The sequence below is a fragment of the Chaetodon trifascialis genome, chromosome 7, assembly GCF_039877785.1.
Source record: "Chaetodon trifascialis isolate fChaTrf1 chromosome 7, fChaTrf1.hap1, whole genome shotgun sequence".
Lineage (NCBI taxonomy): Eukaryota > Metazoa > Chordata > Actinopteri > Chaetodontiformes > Chaetodontidae > Chaetodon > Chaetodon trifascialis.
The window spans coordinates 20157940-20181275 of NC_092062.1; the positions used below are offsets into that span (position 1 = coordinate 20157940).

The following is a 23336-nucleotide window of genomic DNA, read 5'->3' on the forward strand; positions in this document are numbered from 1 at the left end:
TCCCAGGGAACCCACTTTTTTCCCCCTCCTCAGTATTTTATGTTGCCTTTCCCTGCATCTCCCCCTCCCCTCATTCATCTATGTGTGCTTACATGCTTCTCTTACTCCTATTTTACGTGCACGTCTCCCTTACATTAGCCCTGGACACATCACAGCCTAACAGAGCTTCAGAGTTCACTATTTTGCATCCAACGTGTGAGTGGATTTTTTTTTTTTTTTAAATCTCTTTTCACTGTTATTCAGTGCACACAGTCGGCTGGCAGCATCTCTGCTCTTTCTCTCAGTAATCTGGTCAGGGTTCAGCGAGGTAGTCTGGGCAGAGATTGGTCAGGTTGATGGGAGTATGCGTGGATGTAGGTGGGGGTCGGCATTAGAAGTGCGCCTCTGGTATCTGAGTATGAAGTGAGTGAGGGCTTGGACCCCCGCTAATCCGCGCTAACAGATTAATTATCTTTGGGCAATATCGTGTTGCTGCCGTGTTGTGAAGCCGCTTGGGCGTTAAGCTACGATGGGCTACAATGGAACGATAAAGGGTCCCTTAGGGGTGTCTCCTCAATCTTAATCCCTTTCTCTCTCTCTCTCTCTCTCTCTCTCTCTCTCTCTCTCTCTCTCTCTCTCTCTCCCTCTCTCTCTCGCGCTCTGTCTCTCTCACTCACTCGCTCTCACTGAGAGCTCCTCTCCCATCCATCAACACAAGCACCTCTCTACTGTCACCAGACAACCATACAATTATTGGCTATTTAATATTTCAATAAGTGCAAGACTTATTGTCTTATTTTTTCCCCCTCCTTCCCCCCCCTCCCCCATTTTTGACATAGTTTTGGCATGTCTCCAAGCCATTTTTTCAGGATGATGTTTTTTCAAGAGCATCAAGCGCTGATGGCTGGCAGTATACCTCTTTGAGTGGGTAAATATTTCACGGACCCCGGCGAAGAGAAGACACAGAAGGAGAGAGAAACCTCCCAACGCAACCGACAGAGGTAAGAGACTGATATCTCTGCTCTCGATGATGACTGAAATGATGATGTTGTGGAGATTAATCACCAATCAAGTGCAATTTGGTTTAAATGCACATTACACTACATCACAGTGCATTGCTAATTTGGAGGCATCTTTTCAAACATGCTTAATGGATGTTTATGAAACCATTACACCACTTTGCCAAAATGGATTCATGCTTATGTTTTCTACTGTCACACCTAATGCATGAATCCTCTCTCATGGACGTTTGTAGAAGAAGTGAATTATCAGACGTTGCTGTTGTGGTTTAATTGCATCCAATTATTTTCCACTCAGTTATAGTTTTCACCTGTCAGGTTTTCAATAAATGCTTTTGGACAATTAGTTTAATCTTGCAGGATCATTTGATATTTTGCTCTGTAGGGGTTTGTCAATTCGGCCGGCAGCGTGGAAGCATTTTGTCACCATCAACTTGTCATGCTGGACTCTTGCACAGATCAGAGCACTGATTCGCTCTGACTTACTGACTATGAGCTGCACTCACTTACCTTCGGTCAGCTGCACTCACTTTGAAGGCTCATTGTTGGAGCTGGACATTCATTTTGTGGTTGAATGTAGAGTGAAAATTGAATTTTAATTGAGAATATTGGTTTCCTGTGGCTTCACGCTGTAGGCGAAGGTAACTTCACAAAGCTGTTAATTAATTTCTCCTGGGTGATGTAGCAGGTCATGAGGCTGTAATGCTTTACCATAAATTACAGTCATTAAGGTTGTTGTTAAGAGGGTGTTGGACAACTGCTCAGGCTGTAATGTGAATTATAACAGATTTTATGAGGCAAATTGGAAATGTGCATCATTTCAGCAGGAAATGACTACAATCCTCTGATCACCAGAGTTGTACTGTCGTTAAAAAAAAAAGGAAAAAAAAGATGAAGGTGGAAAGATGAAGGTGGAGATGAGTTTCCTGTGCTAAAGATGATCCTAAATCCAGCTGACAGAGATGCTTCAGCCTTGCTCTCATTAGCTGCCTCACAAAATGGCCCTTTTCTTTACATTCAGACATCATGGAGTCTCATCATGCAACTGATTTCATTCTCGGTGTCGTCTGAGCTCCACGCAGACTCAACGCAACACAATATTCCCGCTTTGTTTTTTTTTGTTTTTTGTTTTGTCCTTAAGAGCTCACGGCTGGGTGAGAGTCGGTGCCGTCTCTCTCCTCGTCTCTCTCATTTCTTCTCCTCTCTCTGCCGAATGAGCTCAAAAATCACATTTATTTGGCTCCAGTTATGCAATGGTAAGAGGCTTGATAACAAGCTGGCAGGAGACGTCATGTCAACTTGAAGCTTCCTATCTGTGACAACTGCTGAGTAACTGCTGCTCCTGAACCCCCTTCACTTCCATCAGCACCTCATTAGGGTTGCCTCAATAACTTTCTGGGTTGCAGGAGAATCCTGAACTTTGGCCTGATGTCTGTCATCACTGCCTGACACTGCGGTGAGACGGATAACCTGCTGCCATGCAGCTGATTCATATTTCTTTATCTAGTTGTTTGATAATGAGGTTTATATGGTGTTTTTCTGCTTGTGTCACTTCCTATTTGCCTCACGATGACAAACATCATTAGCGCAGTATTGTCATCCATCAAAAGACATGCTTTTCTATATCGACCCACTTTATTGATGGTGATCACAACAGGTAGACTTGATTCTCCTTTGATTGTGGAATTATTCCCGCTCTTGATTATTAGGCCTCTCAAAAATGCTTTTAACCTCTCTGAAGTGTGATGAACGTACCTCATAGACCTCCTAGTAATACATCTGATCGATGAATTTCACTCAAGATAAATGAGCGCGAAGGAGTTCATGAATATAACACCAGAGTACAGTACACAGTCTGTTTACACTGCTGATGTTTGATGGACGGATGCAGCTCTCACAGCATGTGACCCATCATGTTCAGCACAGTTTTAATAAGGGAAATGGAGTGTTGGCGTTGATTCGATTTGTGACAGTTGGGCTGCTGGAACCATTAAGGTGAACAGGCTTATTGTAATGGGCTTAGAGCAGCCCTGTCTGGCCTGTGGGCGAGCTGTGAACTTGTTCTGGACCATAACCGCCTCAAATCTGACTGGGATATTGTCTGGCATTGAATGTGACATGTGGCTGAATCTAAACTTGTATCATTAGTCACATTATCACAGTATGTAACACAAGTCTGTGCAATGGATTGTAAGCGTGAATCAATAGGGATAGTAAAATCCCTCAGCAGTGTACAATGCTGTGCTGATTGAAAGTTGTACTGAATAAATAACAGCTGCATTAAGCGATAATAAAATCCAGCACAAGCCTATAATTCAGAGCCTCTGTGACATTATTGGATCCCGTTTGACTCAAATGCAGAATTGTATCTGTCTGTAATATCAGCAGTGAGCAGAGCTGTATAACTCTTTGTATTTAAGCATCAGAGCTGTTGTGAATGGTTCTTTCTGTCTCTGAGCTGTCTTAAAATGCTTCTTTCTTAAACAGAAAAGCTCTGACGGTCTCTTAATCTGGGCAGCCGGTATCAGAGGGCTGCAGGTTCTTGCTTCACCCTCTGTTCCCCCTCTGCTCCGTCACTGTAATGAGGATTCCAGTGTATGTTTTGGCTAACCGGATTTGCCCTTTGTATTTACCCTACTTTCTCCCTCTTGGCCGGCTTTAATAGGAGATGCTGAGTGGTTTAAGATGCATCCAAATATACATCAGTCTGTATGTAATGGTCTTCTTGCTGCCTTATACAGTGTTCTTCTGCTGTGCCTGGCATACTCCTTCAAAGACCACATATACCCCCTATATAATCCATGCTGCTCCTATAGAATCGACCCTTTTTATAAGGCTAAGAGAGAGGTCTGTGAATAACAATCATTTCTTATACATAGTCATGTAATCTCCCTCCCTTCACGGCAAAACCCCTGTGGTTGCAGCTAATGATTTTTTTTTTTACTATTGTCCAATCTGTTGATGTATTTTTTAATCCATGAATTGATTGTCTACGCTGTCAAATGTTAAAGAGCCCAGAGTTACATTTTGTTCTCCTCCAACCAACAATGCAAAACCCAAAGAGATTCAACTTAAGATGACAGAAAACGCATAAAATCTTTAAAATGCTTCAAGCAGTAAATGTTTCAATCTTTCTCCTTAAAATTAATAATTAATTAATGTTGCCGTGAGGAGCTGATGTAAGATCAATGAAGCCACACTCTGAAATGTTAACAGGTAGAGACACACTTCAGCCTCCTCTCTGAGTGATGTGTGTGCTCTGATTTACGCTCCCAAGAGCTCATTTCAAGTAACTATGGCCGACATTGTGACCCTGACATCGCTCAGGTGATCACTGGTCATAAATCGTCTCCACTGCGCCCGGATGGACGAGGGACACAGAGCCTGCAGAACTCGCCGTGACCTCTCTTAGGAAGCCCGTCACCCCTCTTTCCCCTCTTTACCTCCCCTCTGCTCTTACTTCACATCCTGGCTGCTCTGACCCCTGTTTCCTCCCTCCTGCAGGGTGGAGGAGGAGACCAGTGGCAGAAGAAAATGGCTGCCATGACAACGGTACCCAGCTATACCCCTTCGCTGTGGGTGAGAGTGTGTCACGCCCTCCCCCGGCTGGACCTCACCATGCAGATGAAGGACAACATCTTTGTCCCCGACAGCTGGGAGTACCAGCAGGTAACAGACACCTGCTGCAGCGGCTCATAGCAAACTGTAACCACATGCTGTACTGTAACTGTCCAATCTGAGGGGCCACATTGCATCATAATTACAGCCTGTTCACACCTATATACTCTATAAATTGCTCCGTAACCCTCTGAATGTGGCAGCAATCTGCAGAGCGATCTTTACAGTCCTTTAAAACACATTTTCATGCCAATTTATCGACCTGATTATTGGTGGTAAGATCACACCAGAGCCCTCCAAGAGCCTCTTAGCTCATATCTAATCTTTGCTCATATTTCTACCTGGCTGTAGATGCTTTAATGCCATCTTTAACTGTCACTTACACCTCTGCCTCCGTGCGTACAAAGTGGAGATATTCGGCACGGTGCAAGTGCTCTTGCAGGTTTCCACAGCTGCATGATCGTGAACTGTACATTTTCTGCTGCAACATACGAAGGTTTCATCCTTCTCCTCCAACAGGCTCCCTCATACGAAATGCTCAAGCTAGCTGTGCGTGTTTGTGACTTCTCTGCAGTACAGGGAGAAGGGGGGGGGGGGGGGACACAAATTATCCTGCAGAACAGAAAGACAAAAGAGACTGAAAGTGCTCCGAGAGAGAGAATGAGAGAGGGAATGAGTAATGCGAGGAGGTTGCTGAACAGAAGACCGGGCAGAGAGAGAGAGAGAGAGAGAGAGATGAGAGTGGGAGTGAGAGAGAGTGGCAGTGAATGTATTTAAGTAGGTCACAGATTATTAATAGAGATTCAGTGGTGTGGATAGAAAGAAAGAGAGGGGAGAGTGGGGGAGAGAAAGAGCGAGAGCGTGGGGAAAGAGGGATGGGTGGAGTGGGGCGATGGGGAGGGGCTTCAGAGAACAGGAGGTGAGATAGAGAGAAGGTGGAGGAATGGGGAGTGACAGACGGGCAGATGGATGACGGATAATACTGTAGATATGTGTTGGAGTGAAATGCATTTCAGTAATGTTGACTTTATGACATGGAGCCTGATCAAAGTCTGATATGGCTTAGGGACATTAATATTGACCGTGGCGCACATGCAGATCAGGGATTGATGGGTTAAAGCCTTTGAAATATGTATACATGGTCCAGAGTCACATCAAATTCATTCTGTTAAATTCATCTCTCTGTTAATGTGTGTTTGCATGTCTCTTTCCTTGATCTTCTTCCTGCCTTTTGCAAAACTAAATTCATATTCTCATACCTTTTTAATCACCATCTCCTGCTGCTAATGGGGGCGGGACAGTGTGACGAGCTATGAAATTGAACAGGATTAGTTGGTCTCAAATTGCTCCTCTCCACTTGTAAAAATGGAATTAAAGTGCCATTTCTCACATTCACTGACTCATCCTCTGCTTTTTTTCTCCCCTCCTCTTTCAGACTCTGCTGGTTTTGTCCAGTTTATCAGCCATCGCTCTTGTTATCTCCCTCTTGGTGGTTCTCTCCTTCCTCATACACTACTGCTGCTGTCACCGTGGTGACCGGAGCGAGGGATCAGAGGAGGAGGAGGAGGATGAGGATGCCAGCACAGGTCATGGTTACAGCGGGAAGAAGGGGCGGGGCATCTGCTGTGTCACGTGGGTGGCGGTGGCGGCTGTCACGCTGTGCTGGTGAGGCGGAGGACTCGGACGTCATTATCACCTCAAATTTTATGGCAACACACACAAGTCGCCTTTTAGCGAGGGCGGAAGAAGTATTCAGATCTTTACTAAAGTAAAAGTACATCTGCAACACTGTATAAACATCAAGTATTAGTCAGTGCTGCTAACTAAGTCACAGTTACTTTGCAGATTATGGTTTTACATACAAAACATATGATGAGCTTATAAAATACGACACTGTGCTGTCGCATATAAAGCAATCAATTAGCTACACCTCAACCAGCTACAACATTAAAATGGCCCTTATACATTAATGCATCTGCAATAGTTATCCGTCAATAACAATCTAATGTGAAACAATATCCCAGGAGTACTTTTACTTTTGATGCTTGTTAATACTGATGCTTCAATTTCTGTCACTGAGATGGAAAGTGTTACTTCAAGGATTTGTTCAACATTTTGGGAACTATTCTTATTCACTTTCTTGCATAACTTAAATGAAACGATGGATACCACTCATGTCTGTACTGCAGCTGGAGCCAGCAGCCGGTTAGTTTAGCTCTGCAGAGAGGCTGGAAACAGGGGGAAACAGCTGGCCTGGCTCTACTGGAAGGTTATAAAATCAGCCTACTCACCAATTAACACATTGTATTTCTATTTTGTTACCTTATTAGACAGAGCCAGACGAGCTGTTTCCCCTTGTTTATAGTCTTTTTGCTAAACTAAGATCATTTGTGCTGCTGTATATTTACTTTCTCCATGTTTGCCATCCGGACAAGGGACGGTATCTGCCTCTGCAAGAAAGCAAAGAAGAAAGAAACCACTATTTGCTCAAACTGCTAACAAAGGAATTCAGGAACCACTGGTTTAATCTTCAAAATGCAATCACAATCTTGATTTGACACTAACATACGCTAAAAATATTCAAGTAGAAGTATCTCAGACTTTGCAGCACAGTACTTGAGTAAATGTGCGTAGTTATTTTACACCACCGCCTTTTAGGTGGAACAGCAACAAGGCTGTGAATCACAAGCTGTCACCCTCTCCATCGTCATGTGCTTTTTAGTCTCTCATACAGTCACCAATGTCACTTGAGAGGAAAAAAAGGCCTGGATGACAGCTGATGGTCATGTTATATTGCTGTTTATCAACCCACAGGCCTATGACCGCACTGTGCATTAGTATGTGTTGGATTTCCCCGACATTATGTGTGCATGGATGATCTCAGCTCGCCCACCTACAGCACAGTCATTTACCCACTGGTGTTCCCCTCAGATCTGGAGACCATGCAGTCATCAAGGCGGCGCATTGTCTCCGCTGTACGTTGTACAGAAATGCTGTTTGACATCTGTCCAGCACGCTCTTGTGTAGCAGGAGTCAGGAGGGAAGCTCAGCTGCCATTTAAATTGAAAGCTACAGCCCCAGCTGTGTGCTTTAATAAAATTATAGCTCAATTTAATGCTTCAGCAGTGCTTCTTATTATATTCCAGTCCATTCCCTGCACGTTTGCATGCACTGAGATATGTACTGGACATCTGATTTCAGCTGTCATAATGATGTCATCATATGCAGACTGTAGGTTGATGTGGTTCATGTCTCCCCCTTATGGACCCTGATGTAACGTAATGCAGTCGTCTCCTTCGCTGAGGCTCGATATGGGGGCTTGCTGTGCCAGACCTGATGAAAAAATAATGCTGCGGTTTACCTCTTGAAAATATTTCATGTGACACCCTTTCCTCCACATGGTGGCCTTTGGTCACAGAAACAGTCATTTGAAATGCAGCTGCATTAGACAGCGTTCACATTTGGCAGCTTGAAATGCAAAGCACACACAGACGCAGACACACATTCCTCCTTTTCCCCCTGCTTTCTAATCTGGGTCACATACTTTGTGGGAGATTGGGCCGTACCATTCCTCTCGGGTTTGCGGGGATTTGATGAACATCTGGCCCGAGCCTTAATCTGAATATTTGAATAAGGGAAAGATGTGTAAACATGCCGCTATGTTTAACATTTCGAATATTTTTCTTGCTCAAGCTTAACCGTTGAGTGCTAAGAGTCAGATTTTTTCCCCATCATCTGTTTATTCCTTCCCCTGCGCTTCACTGTTGGTATGCTCATCCAGAGCGCACACATCCCATCCTCTCCAGCTCTATCTCCTTGTGTCACATTCATTTAAAATGTACATACACACTGAATTAAACATTACAGTTATGCCTCTGCTATCTGTTCTTCTATCCCCTGCTCACACACACACGTACACACACCCTCCCACAATGTTTTCATGTCTCCTTTTCTCCCCCCCTCTTTGCAGTGTTGCCATAGGCATCGGTTTCTATGGCAACAGCGAGGCTAATGATGGGATGTATCAGTTGACCTCGTCTCTTCTCACAGCCAATTATACGCTAGCTTCCATCGATCTGCTGGTGAGTGCTGCGCTCTGCAAGTAAAGTGTCATGCAGAATATCTAACCGATGATGCTGTGTGTGTGTGCGTGTGTGTGTGTGTGTGTGAGAGAGAGGATGTATTCATGCTTTCATGTGGTCTGCAGAGAGAGAAAGAAAATCAGATACAAACTTCTGTTTTATCGATTTCCCTGTGGTCAGACGGTGGTTTATGTGTCACACTGCTAAATGTCCTCTTCTACTGTCGAGGATGCAGGTCAGGAAAACTACAGTAATATAGGCGGTGATGCACACCTGAACACCTGAGAATGAGTGGGGAAAACACAGTCCACCTCAATATATCAGTCACTAAAATTAGAGCAGGATTTCATTTTATTATTATTCAATCTGATCTAATTGCTGCACACACAGACACCAAACATAATAATGTTCGCTAACATTTTAGTGAACATACACAGAGGACCATAAACACACGACTTCATGCATTGGTTCAGTTTTCCATTTAGCTTTTCTGTCTGTAATGATTTTTGCTGTTTGAACTTATGCAAAATAAACACACAGTGATTTGTGATTGTGATGAAACAGCATCAGAAATGTACAAAATTAACATTTAAAGCAGATCTTTCGTCATCCTTTGCCTGTCCTGAGGGCATCCCAGGCTGCCACTCTGGGAACTATTCGTTTACCCCTCCTCTGCCCCACTGTTCAATCTTTACAGAGATCCCCATATTTTACACAGTGGTGTGTTATTCTGCAGAAACATATATAATTGTAATTTCTTTCACATTTTTTGTGTAAAACTTTAATAACAGGAGCATTATCCTGTGTTGCACAGATATAACAAGGTGTTTAACTGATATTGCACAGATTAGTATTGGTAGTAAGCATATAGTGAATCTATGCATTTATGTACATTTATGCAAAATACAGGAATGTCCATCCTGTCATGCCATATACGCAGGTAAGATGTTGGAAAAAAAGAAGTTTTGCAGAAAGCAGTAAATAATAAAACCGCTCTACAGATCACAAATTATTCATCATGATCGCACTCATTCCAAAACATGTCTCTCACTTCTGCCTCTGTGCTGCAGCCCTCTATTATCGTCTCTTAACCAACTTTAAAGACCTCGAGATGGCGTATATTTAAGAGTATTTTCCTGTCTGAGGAAAGTAGATAAACAGCGTTTGTTAAGTTAAGCAAGTAAGAGTAAAAGTGGAGTCCACAGTTTCACTTTCAGCAGTTTGATAGGTACTGGGCCTGAGCTTTAGCTTGTGTCATAGATTATGAGGGACATGCATTCGGAAACTGAGGCACCAGACTGGCCACCATGTACTCTCTATGGCCAGAGCACAGCCACTCTAAGCCCACCATGATTTTACGAGCATCATCGTCTCTACTTTGTGGTTTCCGTCCCACTTAACTCCCCTCACATTCTTCCTTCCTCCCTCTTCAGATTTCAGACACAATTACTGGGCTGCAGCTGTCTATCTCTGGCCCTCTGACCTCAATGGAGGAGCTCTTTACTGGCAGTAAACCCTTCCTGGTGTCGACGCGGAACTGCCGGAGGTTATCTGAGAACATGGTCAACCTCCTGTCCTCCATCTCCCTGGCTCGGTCCAGATTTGACGCAGGCCTGGGGAATGACAGCAGCATCAGTGGGGCGTCCATCATACCTCTGACCCCAGTACCTCCCTCTGTGGCTCCGACAGCGGTGCCCACCGGCAGCATAATGCCCAACCCCTTCTCACCTGGCTGGGCGGCCAACACGCTGATGGTCAACGAGGACTACAGGTGAGGCTGCGGTCCAGAGTGGCCATTTGGATTGTTGAGATGTTTCAATTTGCGTCAAATACACATTGAAAATACCTTCATGTTTTGAATGGTTATAGATACATGACCCACGATCCAGTACAGATATTTCTGTATGACACAATAGACTGAATACAAAGCTGATTCAGTATAATTTATTTCAGCCGCAACACTTGATTTTATGGGTTTATGATTTCCAAATAATAAAAAAGAAGTAGTTTCCTGTGAAGAAAAATATAATTTGGAATTAACTAAGTGGGCTGCACGGTGGCGCAGCAGGTAGTGCGTGTGCCTCACAGCAAGAAGGTTGCCGGTTCGACCCCCGGGTCAGGCGGGGCCTTTCTGTGTGAAGTTTGCATGTTCTTCCCGTGCATGCGTGGGTTCTCTCCGGGTACTCCGGCTTCCTCCCACAGACCAAAAACATGCTCATTAGGTTAATTGATGACTCTAAATTGTCCGTAGGTGTGAGTGTGAGTGTGAATGTTTGTTTGTCCTTACATGTGGCCCTGCAATCGGCTGGCGACCGGTTGAGGGTGTACCCCGCCTCTCGCCCATTGTAGCTGGGATAGGCTCCAGCCCCCCGCAACCCCGAAAGGGATAGGCGGTATAGATAATGGATGGATGGAATTAACTAAAAATAAACAGAGGCAGTGTTTCATTTGTCACCTGAACATGCAAAATCATCAACCTTCCAACATGAATATGGCATTATTAAGCAAATTCCCTCATAATTAGTACCAAACAATGCAATTATGGACCAGTAAAATGGAGAATTACTCCAATATTATGTCTATTAATCTCAGATTCAACAAGATTTGGTATTTTTCCCTTTTTTTTTTTTTCAGTAACTGCATTCAAAAACAAGCATCCTCTTTCAGAAATGCCCCAGAAAGTTATGTCTACTAACACACCAACAGCAGTAAACATTGGCAGTGATCCTCAGCGTTCTGGGAAATCAGACTAAAGCTGTTTATGTTCTTTTTCTGCTTACAGTTTGACCTCCGATAGATTTGCTCATGAATGTATTTGTCCCTGTTGGTAATTGTGCAAAATCCAATGAAATAGATGGCATAACTCTTATTATTACTGCTAATAAAACAACCTGAATTCTTGTTCTTCCCATTTACAAAAGTCACTGTTTCTAATAATCTGTCAGGTCACCAACCAGCAGTTAAACACTGTGGCCATAAACACACATTTATTTACACACTAGTCTTGCTTTTTCAAACTTGCTCAGCAGAAGCATCCCTTGAGCAGACTTCATGGGAATTAGAGTAAAAATTAGAGTTTTGTTTGGATTAATTAGTCCCTATATACTCTAAATGCTACTTTATCCGTCATCCAAGCGTAACCGATTTGAGCAACCATTTTCTATGACTTGGAGGCTGGAAACTTTACTAGGATCCAGTTCCCGTCTCACAAATATCAACACATTCAGGTCATTTATCAGTGCTGCCACACCCCTGCTCTTTGTGATCCAACAGACTGTCCTAACCAGCTTTTCATAAATGCTGCATGTTTATGAAGATGGCTGCGTTTATTGAGGTAACGCAATGGAAAAATGTTCTTACACGTAATGGGATGCTTTTATTTCCCATATTCCATAACCAACGCACTTTAATTGATTAATAAAAGTTTATAGCTGTAGCTCAGTACTGATAAATTATTCCCATTGTAATAGCTACATGAACAAACCACATGCAGCAAACACAGAAGATGTGGTTTATCCCCGGCCTTGAACAGCTGGAGGTTAAGTAATATTCAGCCTCGTCCTGACTTTCCATCCTACAGTGGAGCCTTGTGTCTGCCTTATCTTGAATAGGAAATGAAGCTAAAGCTATTCAAGGTGACCACAGATACACTCTGAGTGAATGTCTCATTTTTGTGGTTTAATAGAGATATCCCAGATCAGCAGTGTTTCCAGAATCCTGACAATCTTATTACACTTCTCGGCAGTTTTAATTCTGGGAACAGTGGGAAATAAAGCGGCAAGTTTTAATCCCTGATCGTGAAGGGAACGCACCTGCAAGAACGTAACGGATAAGATGAAAAATCAAAAAAGGAAAGCTAAAAAGTGCACCGGAAGAAGGAGAAAAGAAAGTCGACATTTTAGCTCGAGTTCACAGCGCATGGTGTTCAAAGCTGTAAAGAATAACAATCCAGGTGGTCTCATCCCATTTCTTACCAAGAGGTCTTTAAAGTCTCCGTGTGGATCAGCTCCTCCAGCACAACAGAGATCTTTAATGGGACATTAGACTCTGCCTAAAAAAAATTCGAAACCAAAACCTTGATTTACTATTTTGCTAATTTGCTACCCGCTGGTTGGAGCGTGTTTGCACATTTACTCCAACCACTGTGGTGGGAAAATTCGAGCTGGGGAAGTTGTGGAAATATCACTGAACAGCAGCTGCTGGTGTGTCACTCTGACTGAGTCGCTCTAATTGGAAGTTTGGTCAAGGTTCAATTTATTCATCCATGAAAGCATCAAAATTAAATGTGCTCTCATTCTCAGCCAACTCTACACACTGCATAGTAAATAAATACAAAAATACAAAAACCACAGATAAAAACAACAAACTGTTGACCATGCAATCAGATTATAATGACCAATTTCTAGCTGAGCACTGGGATGAAACAACATATCATTGCAGTTGTTCATGTTAACGACAAAGAGTCTTGTGTTTTGTTCTCAGTTCATCCCCTTTATGCTTAACATAGTTTCATAGTTTGATGATGACAAACAAAAAAGAAAACCTTAAACTGTAGAACGAAGCTGAAAGCTGTGGAAATTTTTTTTTTGGGTCTACTTGTTCTGAGAATATTGTAACACACTCAACATCTGCATCTGTCTTGGTTATAGGTGGCTGTCGTATGTGCTGTTGCTGCTGCTTGACCTCATAGTGTGTTTGTTCATCCTGCTGGGACTGGCCAAGCAAGCCCGCTGGCTGCTCATCCTGTGAGTACACACACACACACACACACACACACACACACACACACACACACACACACACACACACACAGTCATGCAACACACATTTGGGACATTACACAAACTTCTATTCATTTCTGGAGACTCACGCTAACCTTAACCCAAGTCCTCACCCTAAAATTGAATGATTTACATTATGGGGACTTGCATTCTGTCCCCTTAAGGACAGTGAGTCACCACAGTTTGATTTATGTCTCACACACACTCGTTTGTGTCTTTAGACACAAACCATACAGCTCTGGATTGATGGTCAGGGTGTCCTCTTGGCTGAAGGATTTGTACTGTTCTCCCACAGGATGACCGTGCTGGCCTGGCTGGCTCTCTTCCTAAGCTGGGGCTCCCTGGGCCTGGAGACGGCCACTGTAGTGGTGAGTAGACCCAGTAAAACTGTTCTGGTGAGCGGGGCCAGGACTGGGGGGGAGGAGGCGGAGGGATGAAGGGCTGGAGGAATAGGAAGTGAATGGGACTGTCATGGGAGGGATTGGCTGGACACAGCTGAGGGAAGAGAGCCACAGAAGGACGACCCCGATGGCAGGCCAAAGCCGTGCGTATGTGTGTGTGTATGTGTGTGTGATTTCTGTGCCCATTGTGCTAAACCGTGAAAAGACCTGCCTCCTAGGGAACGCTGCAGTCATGGCAGAGGACCAAAAAGGCAGAAAAATGGGGCAGAGATTAAAGATTCAATGCGCGTGTGCACAAGCGTGTTTGTGAACAAAGTGTGTTTGTGCATTAAAGTGCGTGTTTTTTCATGTAAGTGTGTTTGCGAGTGTGTGGGCGTTTGGCGTCGAGAAGTAAAGATAGAAGATGAAGAGAAGTGCTTTCAGCGAGAGTGAGGAGGGGAGAGGAGGCGCGGGAGAGTGCATCTCGAGATCAGTTTAAGAGAGAGAGAGAGCTGAAGTGAGTGAGCGAGAGAGAGAGAGAGAGAGAGAGAGAGAGAGAGAGAGAGAGAGAGAGTGGGTAAACCATCAGCTCGGCCTCAGCAGTACGAGGCTCGAAGCTGTCCCTGTACCTCGACCCCTTGAGGCCTCAGTAAAATTCACTAACATGCTGCTGGACAACATTCAGCTGTGCCTTCCTAAACATGACAACACCAGCAGTGTGCTGTGTCTCACGGGCATGAATCCGGCCACTGTTTGACGCAGTGACATTTCTCAAGAACAAAGCAGAGAGAAAGTTTTTATGTCTCAAACAGACTCTGTGAAGTCTGGTCGGACTCTCTGAAGGGGAGACTGTTTTGGTCTGGGCTGGGGGTGTGTGAAGAGGGTAAATGGTGGCTGTTTTTCTGCCCTGCTGCTGACTTTTAAGAGTCTCAGTGTCATGTGGAGCTGGCGGGAGATGTCCCAAGGCCTGTGGGTCCACACAGAGCCGCTCTGTCTCTGGTCACTGACAGGGAAACAAAGGGCCAGCTGTGGGCCAGCCCACTCTATCCTGTCCTGGGTCGCCGCTTTTCCCGTCAGCGGCCCGGGCTCTCTGTGTGGCTCTCGCTCCCTCTTCTGGTGGGGCGATCTCAAGCTGAGCGAGCTTGTGGATGGCCTGTCTCTCAGCGGAGTGCATCCTCTTCAGAAAATAGGTCAGCAATGTATGGAGACGATGTGGAAAAAGAGGTTAACAGAGGGGAGGTTATGAGCGATGGAAAGAAATCTAGATGTGATGTTTATCCCAGCAGCATGTGGTGCAGGCAGATCGATATGTGCTGCTACACTGTGAGCTGCAGTCAGATATCTGAGGAGGTAAGTATGTCAGTCGGTCAGTGGGTCTACTAACTTTTCCCTTGTGATCATTTTCTCTTGCCCTCCCTCTTTTGCCTCATCTGTCCCTCTCTCCTGCTGTTTTTTCCCCCTGTCATCCCTTCTCTCTCTCCCTGTCACTCTCGCTGCATTGCCAGGCTCTCAGTGACTTCTGCTCAGATCCGAACACATTTGTCCTCAACTCCACCCACTTCAACACCGGCACCAGCTCAGGTGTAGTATTAATCCGTCCTGGAAAACAACCAGCACTTTTGACAAAGCGTTGCCTGTACAGACAAGCAGCGCTTTGTGAAAGTGCTGGTTGTTTTCCATCTCTTCAATGCACTTGATTTACCTCCCAACTGTGCTTATGTCAGCACAATCTAATATAATGACAGTTAAATGTTCCCACATCTTTTCTATTGTGTACTGATCTGCTGTGCACTGGTGTTTTGTTGGCCATTCAGATGTGTTGGATTATTACCTGACCTGCAGCAGGCGCATGAACAGTCCGTTCCAGCAGGTAATGTGACCTCTGTCAATCACGTGTCTTATGTATATAACATTGCAGGCATTTAGCTGACCCTCACTGATTTAAAGTAAGGGAACAGATTGTATGTCAGATTGTTCAAGGTTGGTTAAGGACAAATCAGCACAGCAACAGCTGCGCCTCCTGTCCTTAAATGATTTGCTCTCCAATTAAAAAGCTACACTCTAAGGATATTAATGGTACATTTGAGGAATAATGCAAAATAAAAGCTCTTAACTCCTCTGACTTGTTGGCTTCAGCTGCTGACCCAGTCACAGAGGGCACTGTCCAACATTCACACACACCTCTCCAGTCTGGACAGAAATGCTCTCACACAGTTCCCCAAAGCTGAGGTATGTGTCAGTATGTTCAGCTATTTTAGGTGAACCACATTTTAGGCGATTTCTGTAGCTTGATGCAATTTTTCGTCGTTGCAGAAATCACTCAGGGAGGTTCAGCAGATACTCAACTCCACAGAGGGCAACTTCCATCAATTGGTGGCATTACTGAACTGCCGAGGTCTGAATAAGGTAACCTGAGGCGCAGTGCATGAATACAGGACCTGAAAAACGACTCATGTCATCCCGATTCCAAAAAAGGTTGGGACACAGTGTGCAACATAAAAAACAGAATGTGGTCATTTGCCAATTTCTTTTTGACATTTAGTCAATTGAAAACGGCAGAAACACAATATATTTAATGTTTTAGCTCATCAGCTTCATAGATTTTTGTAAATATCTGCTTATTCTGAATTTGATGCTGCAACATGCTTCAAATTAGTTGGGACAGGATCAACTTAAGACTGGGAAAGTTGTGGAATGTTCCAAAAACACCTGTTTGGAACATTCGACAGGTAAACAGGTTCACTGGTAACAGGTGATAGTATCATGATTGGTAATGAAAGGGGCATCCTGGAAAGGCTCAGTCGTTCACAAACGACGATGGAGCGAGGTTCATCACTTTGTGAACACATGAGTGTATGAAGGATATTACTACATGAGCTCAAGAACACTTCTTAAACTGTTGTCAGTCAACACGTTTAGTTTGCACATGACTGCAATCTGTTATATTTTAAATGTCCCAACTGTTTTGGAATCAGGCATGTACCAAATTACTGCTTCTTTATTTTCATATATGTTTATCTATCCATGTTCTTTTAGGACTACATCGACTCTTTGAAAGGCCTGTGCTATGATGGCATGGAGGGATTGCTCTACCTCTCTCTTTACTCTTTCCTCTCTGCTCTGGCCTTCACTGCCATCCTTTGCTCTCTGCCCGGCGCCTGGAGGAGCTTCCCCAGGTGAGAGGGGCTGGGAATGTGTATGTACTGCAGAGGTATAATCAGTTATTTTTGCTGTAATCAGTTGTTTTTATCAAAGAAATAAGGACGAGTTACACATTGTTGCTGTCATGCACTTACACTCTTTCATGCACTATGGATTCCCTAACATAAACACTGTCAAAAGTAGTAACAGATCCGGACGGTGGGAGCTACTGTGGATTGATCTTGGACTGAAGTTCCTGAAAAGCAATAAATCCATCTTGTCCCACGGTATCTGGGAGGAGATACAGCACAGTCCTGCTCTGCTCCTCCAGTCATAAAAAGTGATGTGCAAGTCATCCACTATCAGATAATGATTACAAAATGTGGGAGTTTCTGCATGTCATACAAGGCTATTTGGCATACAGTGTGGAAAAATATTGGACTGCATGCAAGATAGTTTAAGCCTTTTTTAGCCTTGGAAAATTTCAAATCAAAACCGGCATATGAAAAGGTCCAGCATGCCTAACGGGGGTACGCAGTAATACTGCAGCATTACATAAAAATGGTCAATAATATCTGGAGATTTGGCTCTGCTCAAAACTCCTCTGGGTGAATTTAATTTCTGTTTTGTGAACAGATAGAGTTCAGTTCTCAGGTGTTTGGTGGCAGTGGCACAGGTTTGTTGGATCTCCTTAGAGCAGATAGGAAGCAGGAGTTTGTTCCAGGTGTGCTGAAATCCACGAGAACCCTTGACAAGTGTCATCAGCTAACAGCAGGAGCAGTAGTTTGTGACTGGTACAGTTAGCACAGAAGTCCTGTAGATCAGTAATGTGATGTTTTCTGTGGTTAGATAAATAATTTTTACCTTCTGAAGCGTGCATCAGTGCCTTCCTTTCTTGAAATATTAGCATCTAACTACTCATGTCTTGTAAGATATTCTTTAATTAGAAAAGATATTCATTGATCTTGAATATAGAACCATAACAGAACGATTCATGAAGACATGGTGGTCCTCGTTATTTCTCTGCTCACATGTCCCTCTCTCTCTTTCATGGACGATGACAGCGAATCAGAGGAGTACGAAGACTCGGACAGCGAGAGTGAGGACCCCTTCACCTCCCATCAGGCACGTAGACAGACGGCCTCGGGGTCTCAGCGAGGGGCCATGGCCCCCTTCTATAATTACCCGGGGGCCGGGTGGACACCCCCCTTTTCTAGCGCGCCACCCCTCCCGTGAGTAACACAGACACACAGACACAAAGACAGACAGACAGACAGACAGAACGGCCCAGATGTTGCAAGAGGAGGTTGCTCTTAGACACAGCTTTGGCATCGAGCTTGTGTTTCTGTGTCGAGATCTGTACCTATGGGCAACTTTTACACCGATACCCTGCAGATCAGGGTTCGTGAAAAGTCCAGGATGTAGTATGACAGCACAGAGCCAACAACACATAGAGACTGACTGAGATGATTGAGCAGACACATAGTCTTTTGGGTGAAGACAGCCAGCCTCAAAATCACAGATTCCCCCCTTCAAACAGCTGTAATTGCATTCATGACATAGATAACAGATGTTGGACACATATCTTTACAACAGAGAAGTGCAAGTGCAGTATAGTCAGCTAGGTTCACAAACTCTTGTCTATAGACATGTAGGATGAGTCCAAATCCACAGAGCTGACAGGTTAAGCACATGCATTGCAGACAGACACACAGACAGGATATGGACTACAGTGTAGGCAGAGAAACAGACACAACTCCAGAGGTCGGTCTGTCTGTCTGTGTGTCTGTCTATCAGTCTGTCGAGCGTTTCAGGGCAGACGATGTAGGCCGCTCGGTCATTTCACAGATCTTGTCTCAAATGGCGTCCTGTCTCCTAAACAGCAGTAGACTACTGCTGTGCTGGGGGGAGGGTGCCATTGACGAGGCTGCGCTCGTAAAAACTCCGGCGATGTGAGACTCAGGTTCACTATAGGTAACCCCACCCCCACCAAACACCATCACTCTCATCTCTCTCCTCACTGTGGTGCCAAAACCTCTCCAGTTATGTCTCTGAATCTGTCCCCGCTGCTTTTCTCTTCATCCTACCTCCTGCTTCTTTTTTGCTCTTTCTCACTATCAGTTTTCTCATCTTATTATGTTTCTTCCCTTTCTGGTGTTTCCAAGCTTAGTGTCCTAAGAAACCCAATCCTGGACTATTAAACCTCCTATTCTAATGCCAGCTGATTATCTGGATTGATCCCATATCTAACATTAATGCAAAAAAAAACCAAAAACAACAACAAGGATACAGACTAAAGTAAACTGTCAAGGCTCAGAAACTCAGCTAGCGCTAAAAATACAGTCCACTCCTCTTAAATGGAATCTGCTCGGGATTGCTTTAAAAGCTTTCTGGGGTTTATCGTGCAGATAAACAGATTCATTAGGAAAACAACATTACAGCTGAAATGGGACTGGTGAGTCACACCCAGCTCTAAATGCATGTAATTGCAGATTATTGTATAAATCCTGCAGTGCATCATCAGTCAGAAGTGGTCTGTACGCCTGATGCTGGTGCTCACAGCGCCTCGCTTGAGTGCCAGTAGTACTAATACCTACTAGTTATACTGAGTGCTCTGTTTTTCCGCACTATATTTCTAACCGCTCTTTCTCCTTCTTTCCTGTTACCTGTCCTTGGGTCCCGTCACCCCGCGGTCCCCCCGTCCCCTCTGTCTTTCTCAATGTGTCTCACCCCTGTTTCCCTCTCTTCTTCATCCTTCCATTCCTCCTCTCCCTCTCTCCTCTGTCCTTGTCTATTTCTATCTCTATACAGGACTCCAAACGTTTCCTCCAATGGCAACCCTGGCTATGAGAGCCTCCCCTTGACTGACAGGCAGTCCCCACCCCCCTCTGTGAGTTCCTCTGTACTTGTGACACCATCGCAATCTGTGCCATTTTATCGATGCTGTTAGTGCACACGCTCGCTTTAATAATCGGCAGCACACGGACTAAAGATGGTGGTGAGGCTTTGACCTTGCAGGACCCTGTGGGCCGGCCTTGTGTTTCAAACCCTGCAAAACCAGAGAATTTGCATATTTTCATTACCATCGCTTAACTTGCACGTAGCTCTTTGTTGCTAACGTACAGCCAATCTGAGAGCTCGTCCTGTTTCATTGTCACCATCTGACCATTTTACAGAGCGCCTTAACCTTGACCATAAGTGTTAATGAACATCCAGTGTGAGAGTTCATTCTTGACCTTGGAAACAGCAGCTTGATACAAGAACAAAAAGAAAATCGCAACTCAAGGTTCCCTTACTGGCTTTTTTTCCTCACAGCTTTCTATCATATCTCAGTAGATGACTGTGAGATTACAGTCATGAAGTGACCACATTTTCAGGCTCATGGTGACATAGCTCTGCAAACTCCATCCACTGAAGAAGAAAGTGAGATGCAGCTGAAAGCTTCAGTAAAAGCTAGTAAGAGAGCCTTGACATTGATTTTTTTTTGTCTGTTTGTCAAAATAATCTTGTAAACTCTTGTAAAGACTTTTCAATAATTAATCAGTAAAATCAAAAGCTCCTTAAAACTCAGTGCCTTTATTTATTCTCCTCAATTCATTCTTCTGTCAGTTTGACAAACAAACAAAAAAAGTTCCCTTATTGGCTTGACTTTCAGTCACATCTCATGGTCTTCCTCTCCCCTCCCACCTTTGCCTCATATATGACCGCAGTTTATCACATGAGCTAACTCTCAGTCACGTGATGTTTAGCGATCTCCATGAAAAGCCAACAATCGGCATGCACTGAGGAAGACCATGAGATGCAGCTTAAATCTGGGAAAAGATAGTAAGTGGACCTTGAGTTAATTTCTTTTTTTTTTTTTTTAGTGAAAATAATGAATATATTAGGAGCTGCAGTCCCCTTCAGGATTCATGTTAAGCAGTAATGTTTCCAGTCACTTTAGTTAAAAAATCTGTTGAAATATGTTAAAGCCTGCTGGTCAGATAGTGAGAAACTCTTGACGAGCGGATGCGTGAACAATAAATTTTGTTCTCTTCTCTTCCATTTTCCCTCAACACACCTTCGGACCATCTCAACCTCTTTCCTGTTGAACCTCATCGTCTGCTCTGGACGTGCAGTACTCTCCCAGCATGCTGACTGGTTACGGGGGAAGTCAATCACACCCCAACCCTGCCCATTCGCGGAACCTGTATTCACGTTGATTATTTTTTTGTTAGGAAATGTATAGAAAAAAAAATGTTTAGTTTTCATATGAATGGACACTTTACTGAAATGAAAAAGAAACTAATCTAAATACAATGAATGCTAGGTGTGAATTCAAAGTGCGTAACGTCAGTACCACTGAATATTATTATTAATAGAAGCACTAGAAGAAACAGGTCTAAATGGACTGCTGATATAACCGGCAGTGGTCATGCTGGTAGGATGGCTGTGCAAAGCTATGAACCAAGTCCACTTGGTCAAATTACTTTCCCCTTGTCTGTCCAAACTCTGTGTAAACTGTGAACAGTGGTGAGGCAAGTCAGAATGGTATTGACGTTACTACGTTGTAGTTTTATATTCTTAAATGTATCAGTACCACCGATTTATTTTTAAGTTTTTATATAAATATTGTTGTAGAAAAGCACTGGCACGTAGCAACAAGACACATTTTTTTCTGTGAATGGTTATGCAGTTCCCTCACTTGGTATCTTTTTTCTTTCTTTTTTTTTACTTTTTATAGGTGGCAATTCTGTATTTTCCTTGTATTACCTTATGGTATTCTGTATATCTCACTGTCTATAATATCTGAATAATCATGAGCCTTTGCTCTTAAAAAATGACTTGAGGGCTACCAAGACCCTGTTTTAATGACTGAATGGAGAACTACAACTGCCACTCGAGTCCTGAGAGTGGAGAACTACAAATCCCATGCAATGACAGCAGGTACATAGCAATATGATTCTTGCTACTGGTGCTGCAGTAGCCCTACCGTAACTAGCAATAATATCTATGTATAGCATTGGGTTTCTGCGATCTCTCCGAGGTGTTTTGTGTATATATGGTACGGTATGTTGGAGATTTCATTGAATCCCCCGTCCCTGCCAACTGACCTTGTTAACCCTTGAATTGAGTTTGTATGGTTATCAATGCTCCTTTTGAATGGCATCCTTTTACACTCAAGAGTCTAATATAAATAAAAATAACTTCAATAACCTTCACCTGGTCTTCATGGTGTCCACAAGTCAGTGCAAAGTAAATGACACGCGGCATGCTTTGCAATAGATCCGTACTTTAAACAGGAGGTCAAAGTTTAATATAAATAAGCTTCAATAGTTGAACCTCTGAGCTTAGGTTTATGTGTAAGTTAGTCACTAGTGTGTACCAGAGACAGTCTTCCTACTCGTTTGGATATGCATAGATCAATAGGAGAGACAAAACACAAACATAAAGATAACATACAGTCACAGAACCAGTGTTTTTGCATGTTTGAGTCATCTACAGCTAACGGAGCACAGTGTACTTAATGTTCCTGTGAGCTTTCCATTGAGATTTAAAATAAACCGACCTTCCGGACCTCCACTGGCTTTCATTCATGACAGAGCTGTGTGAAACTCAACCTGTGGAGACTTGAACCCGATTCAGATGGATCGCAATCAAAGTTACATCTGCTTTCACTTTGTCAAAGCTTCAATACTGTGCGGATCCAGCTACATTACCACACGTCAAGAACATAACTTTGGCAAAAACAAAAGGAGGTACACGATGTTCATTGTGATGGATTATTGATCTCAACCACATTTCAAATCTCTGCAAGTTGATTTTTTTTTTTTTTCATACTAAAGCTAAAGGAAAAAAAGGCTGCCTGGAGGACAAAAAGACCTCTTTTGCAGAGTGTTGACAACAACATGCAAAGACACTGGTGGTCCTTCAATGCCTCACCAGGTGATGCCTTCACAGTACCTGTGTCTGTATGAACACACGCAAAGACAAACAGTGCTAACAAATCTAACTCTGCAGTGCATAGAAGGTTTACAACAGAAGGTCTTGGGAAGAGATGGTGCACTCAGCTGCTGCTTGATAACTGATGAGTTGTGACCTTGTGTACACACTGATCTACTTTTGGTGACTTGAGTGTAAACGTCTGACGACATCGAATGTGGCAACTTCAGTTAAACCATCTTGACGATGTTTTAGTAATCGAAGTAGTCCACTTATCCTACTGTGGATGGTTTGTCGTGCATGAACGCTGCACTTATCCAACCACAAAACAGTGAAAGCTCCGTCATATGTCACAACTTAAAGTATCATCAAGCTAGCTAGGCCACGTTTGCCTTGGACTTTGTTAGCTTCAAT

The 23336-nt window shown here is 43.7% G+C and overlaps 1 protein-coding gene across 3 annotated transcripts; it reads left to right on the top strand.

The window, feature by feature from the left end:
- Positions 1-309: 309 nt before the first annotated feature.
- ttyh1 (tweety family member 1) lies at positions 310-22201 on the top strand. Of its 3 annotated transcripts, none has more exons than XM_070965763.1 (15): positions 310-980; positions 4503-4667; positions 6052-6281; positions 8587-8698; positions 10132-10469; positions 13348-13443; positions 13775-13847; positions 15365-15440; positions 15674-15729; positions 15996-16088; positions 16173-16265; positions 16896-17035; positions 18065-18125; positions 19812-19890; positions 21119-22201. In XM_070965763.1, exons 2-14 carry the CDS (start codon positions 4533-4535, stop codon positions 19848-19850), a joined length of 1542 nt encoding a protein of 513 aa, XP_070821864.1. In that variant the 5' UTR covers positions 310-980; positions 4503-4532; the 3' UTR covers positions 19851-19890; positions 21119-22201. The 3 variants fall into 3 exon arrangements, 2 of the variants coding, with proteins under 2 accessions (XP_070821864.1, XP_070821863.1); XR_011602332.1 differs by having other exon boundaries at positions 651-980; positions 19812-20825; XM_070965762.1 differs by having other exon boundaries at positions 655-980; positions 18065-18232.
- The last annotated feature ends 1135 nt before the right edge of the window (positions 22202-23336 follow it).

Bases quoted from the DNA above. Each gene is read 5' to 3' on its own strand.
- ttyh1 (XM_070965762.1), top strand. From the start codon at position 4,533: ATGGCTGCCATGACAACGGTACCCAGCTATACCCCTTCGCTGTGGGTG. The intron at 15,441-15,673 runs GTGTAGTATTAA...TTGGCCATTCAG, and splicing joins CAACACCGGCACCAGCTCAG to ATGTGTTGGATTATTACCTG. The intron at 16,266-16,895 runs GTAACCTGAGGC...ATGTTCTTTTAG, and splicing joins ACTGCCGAGGTCTGAATAAG to GACTACATCGACTCTTTGAA.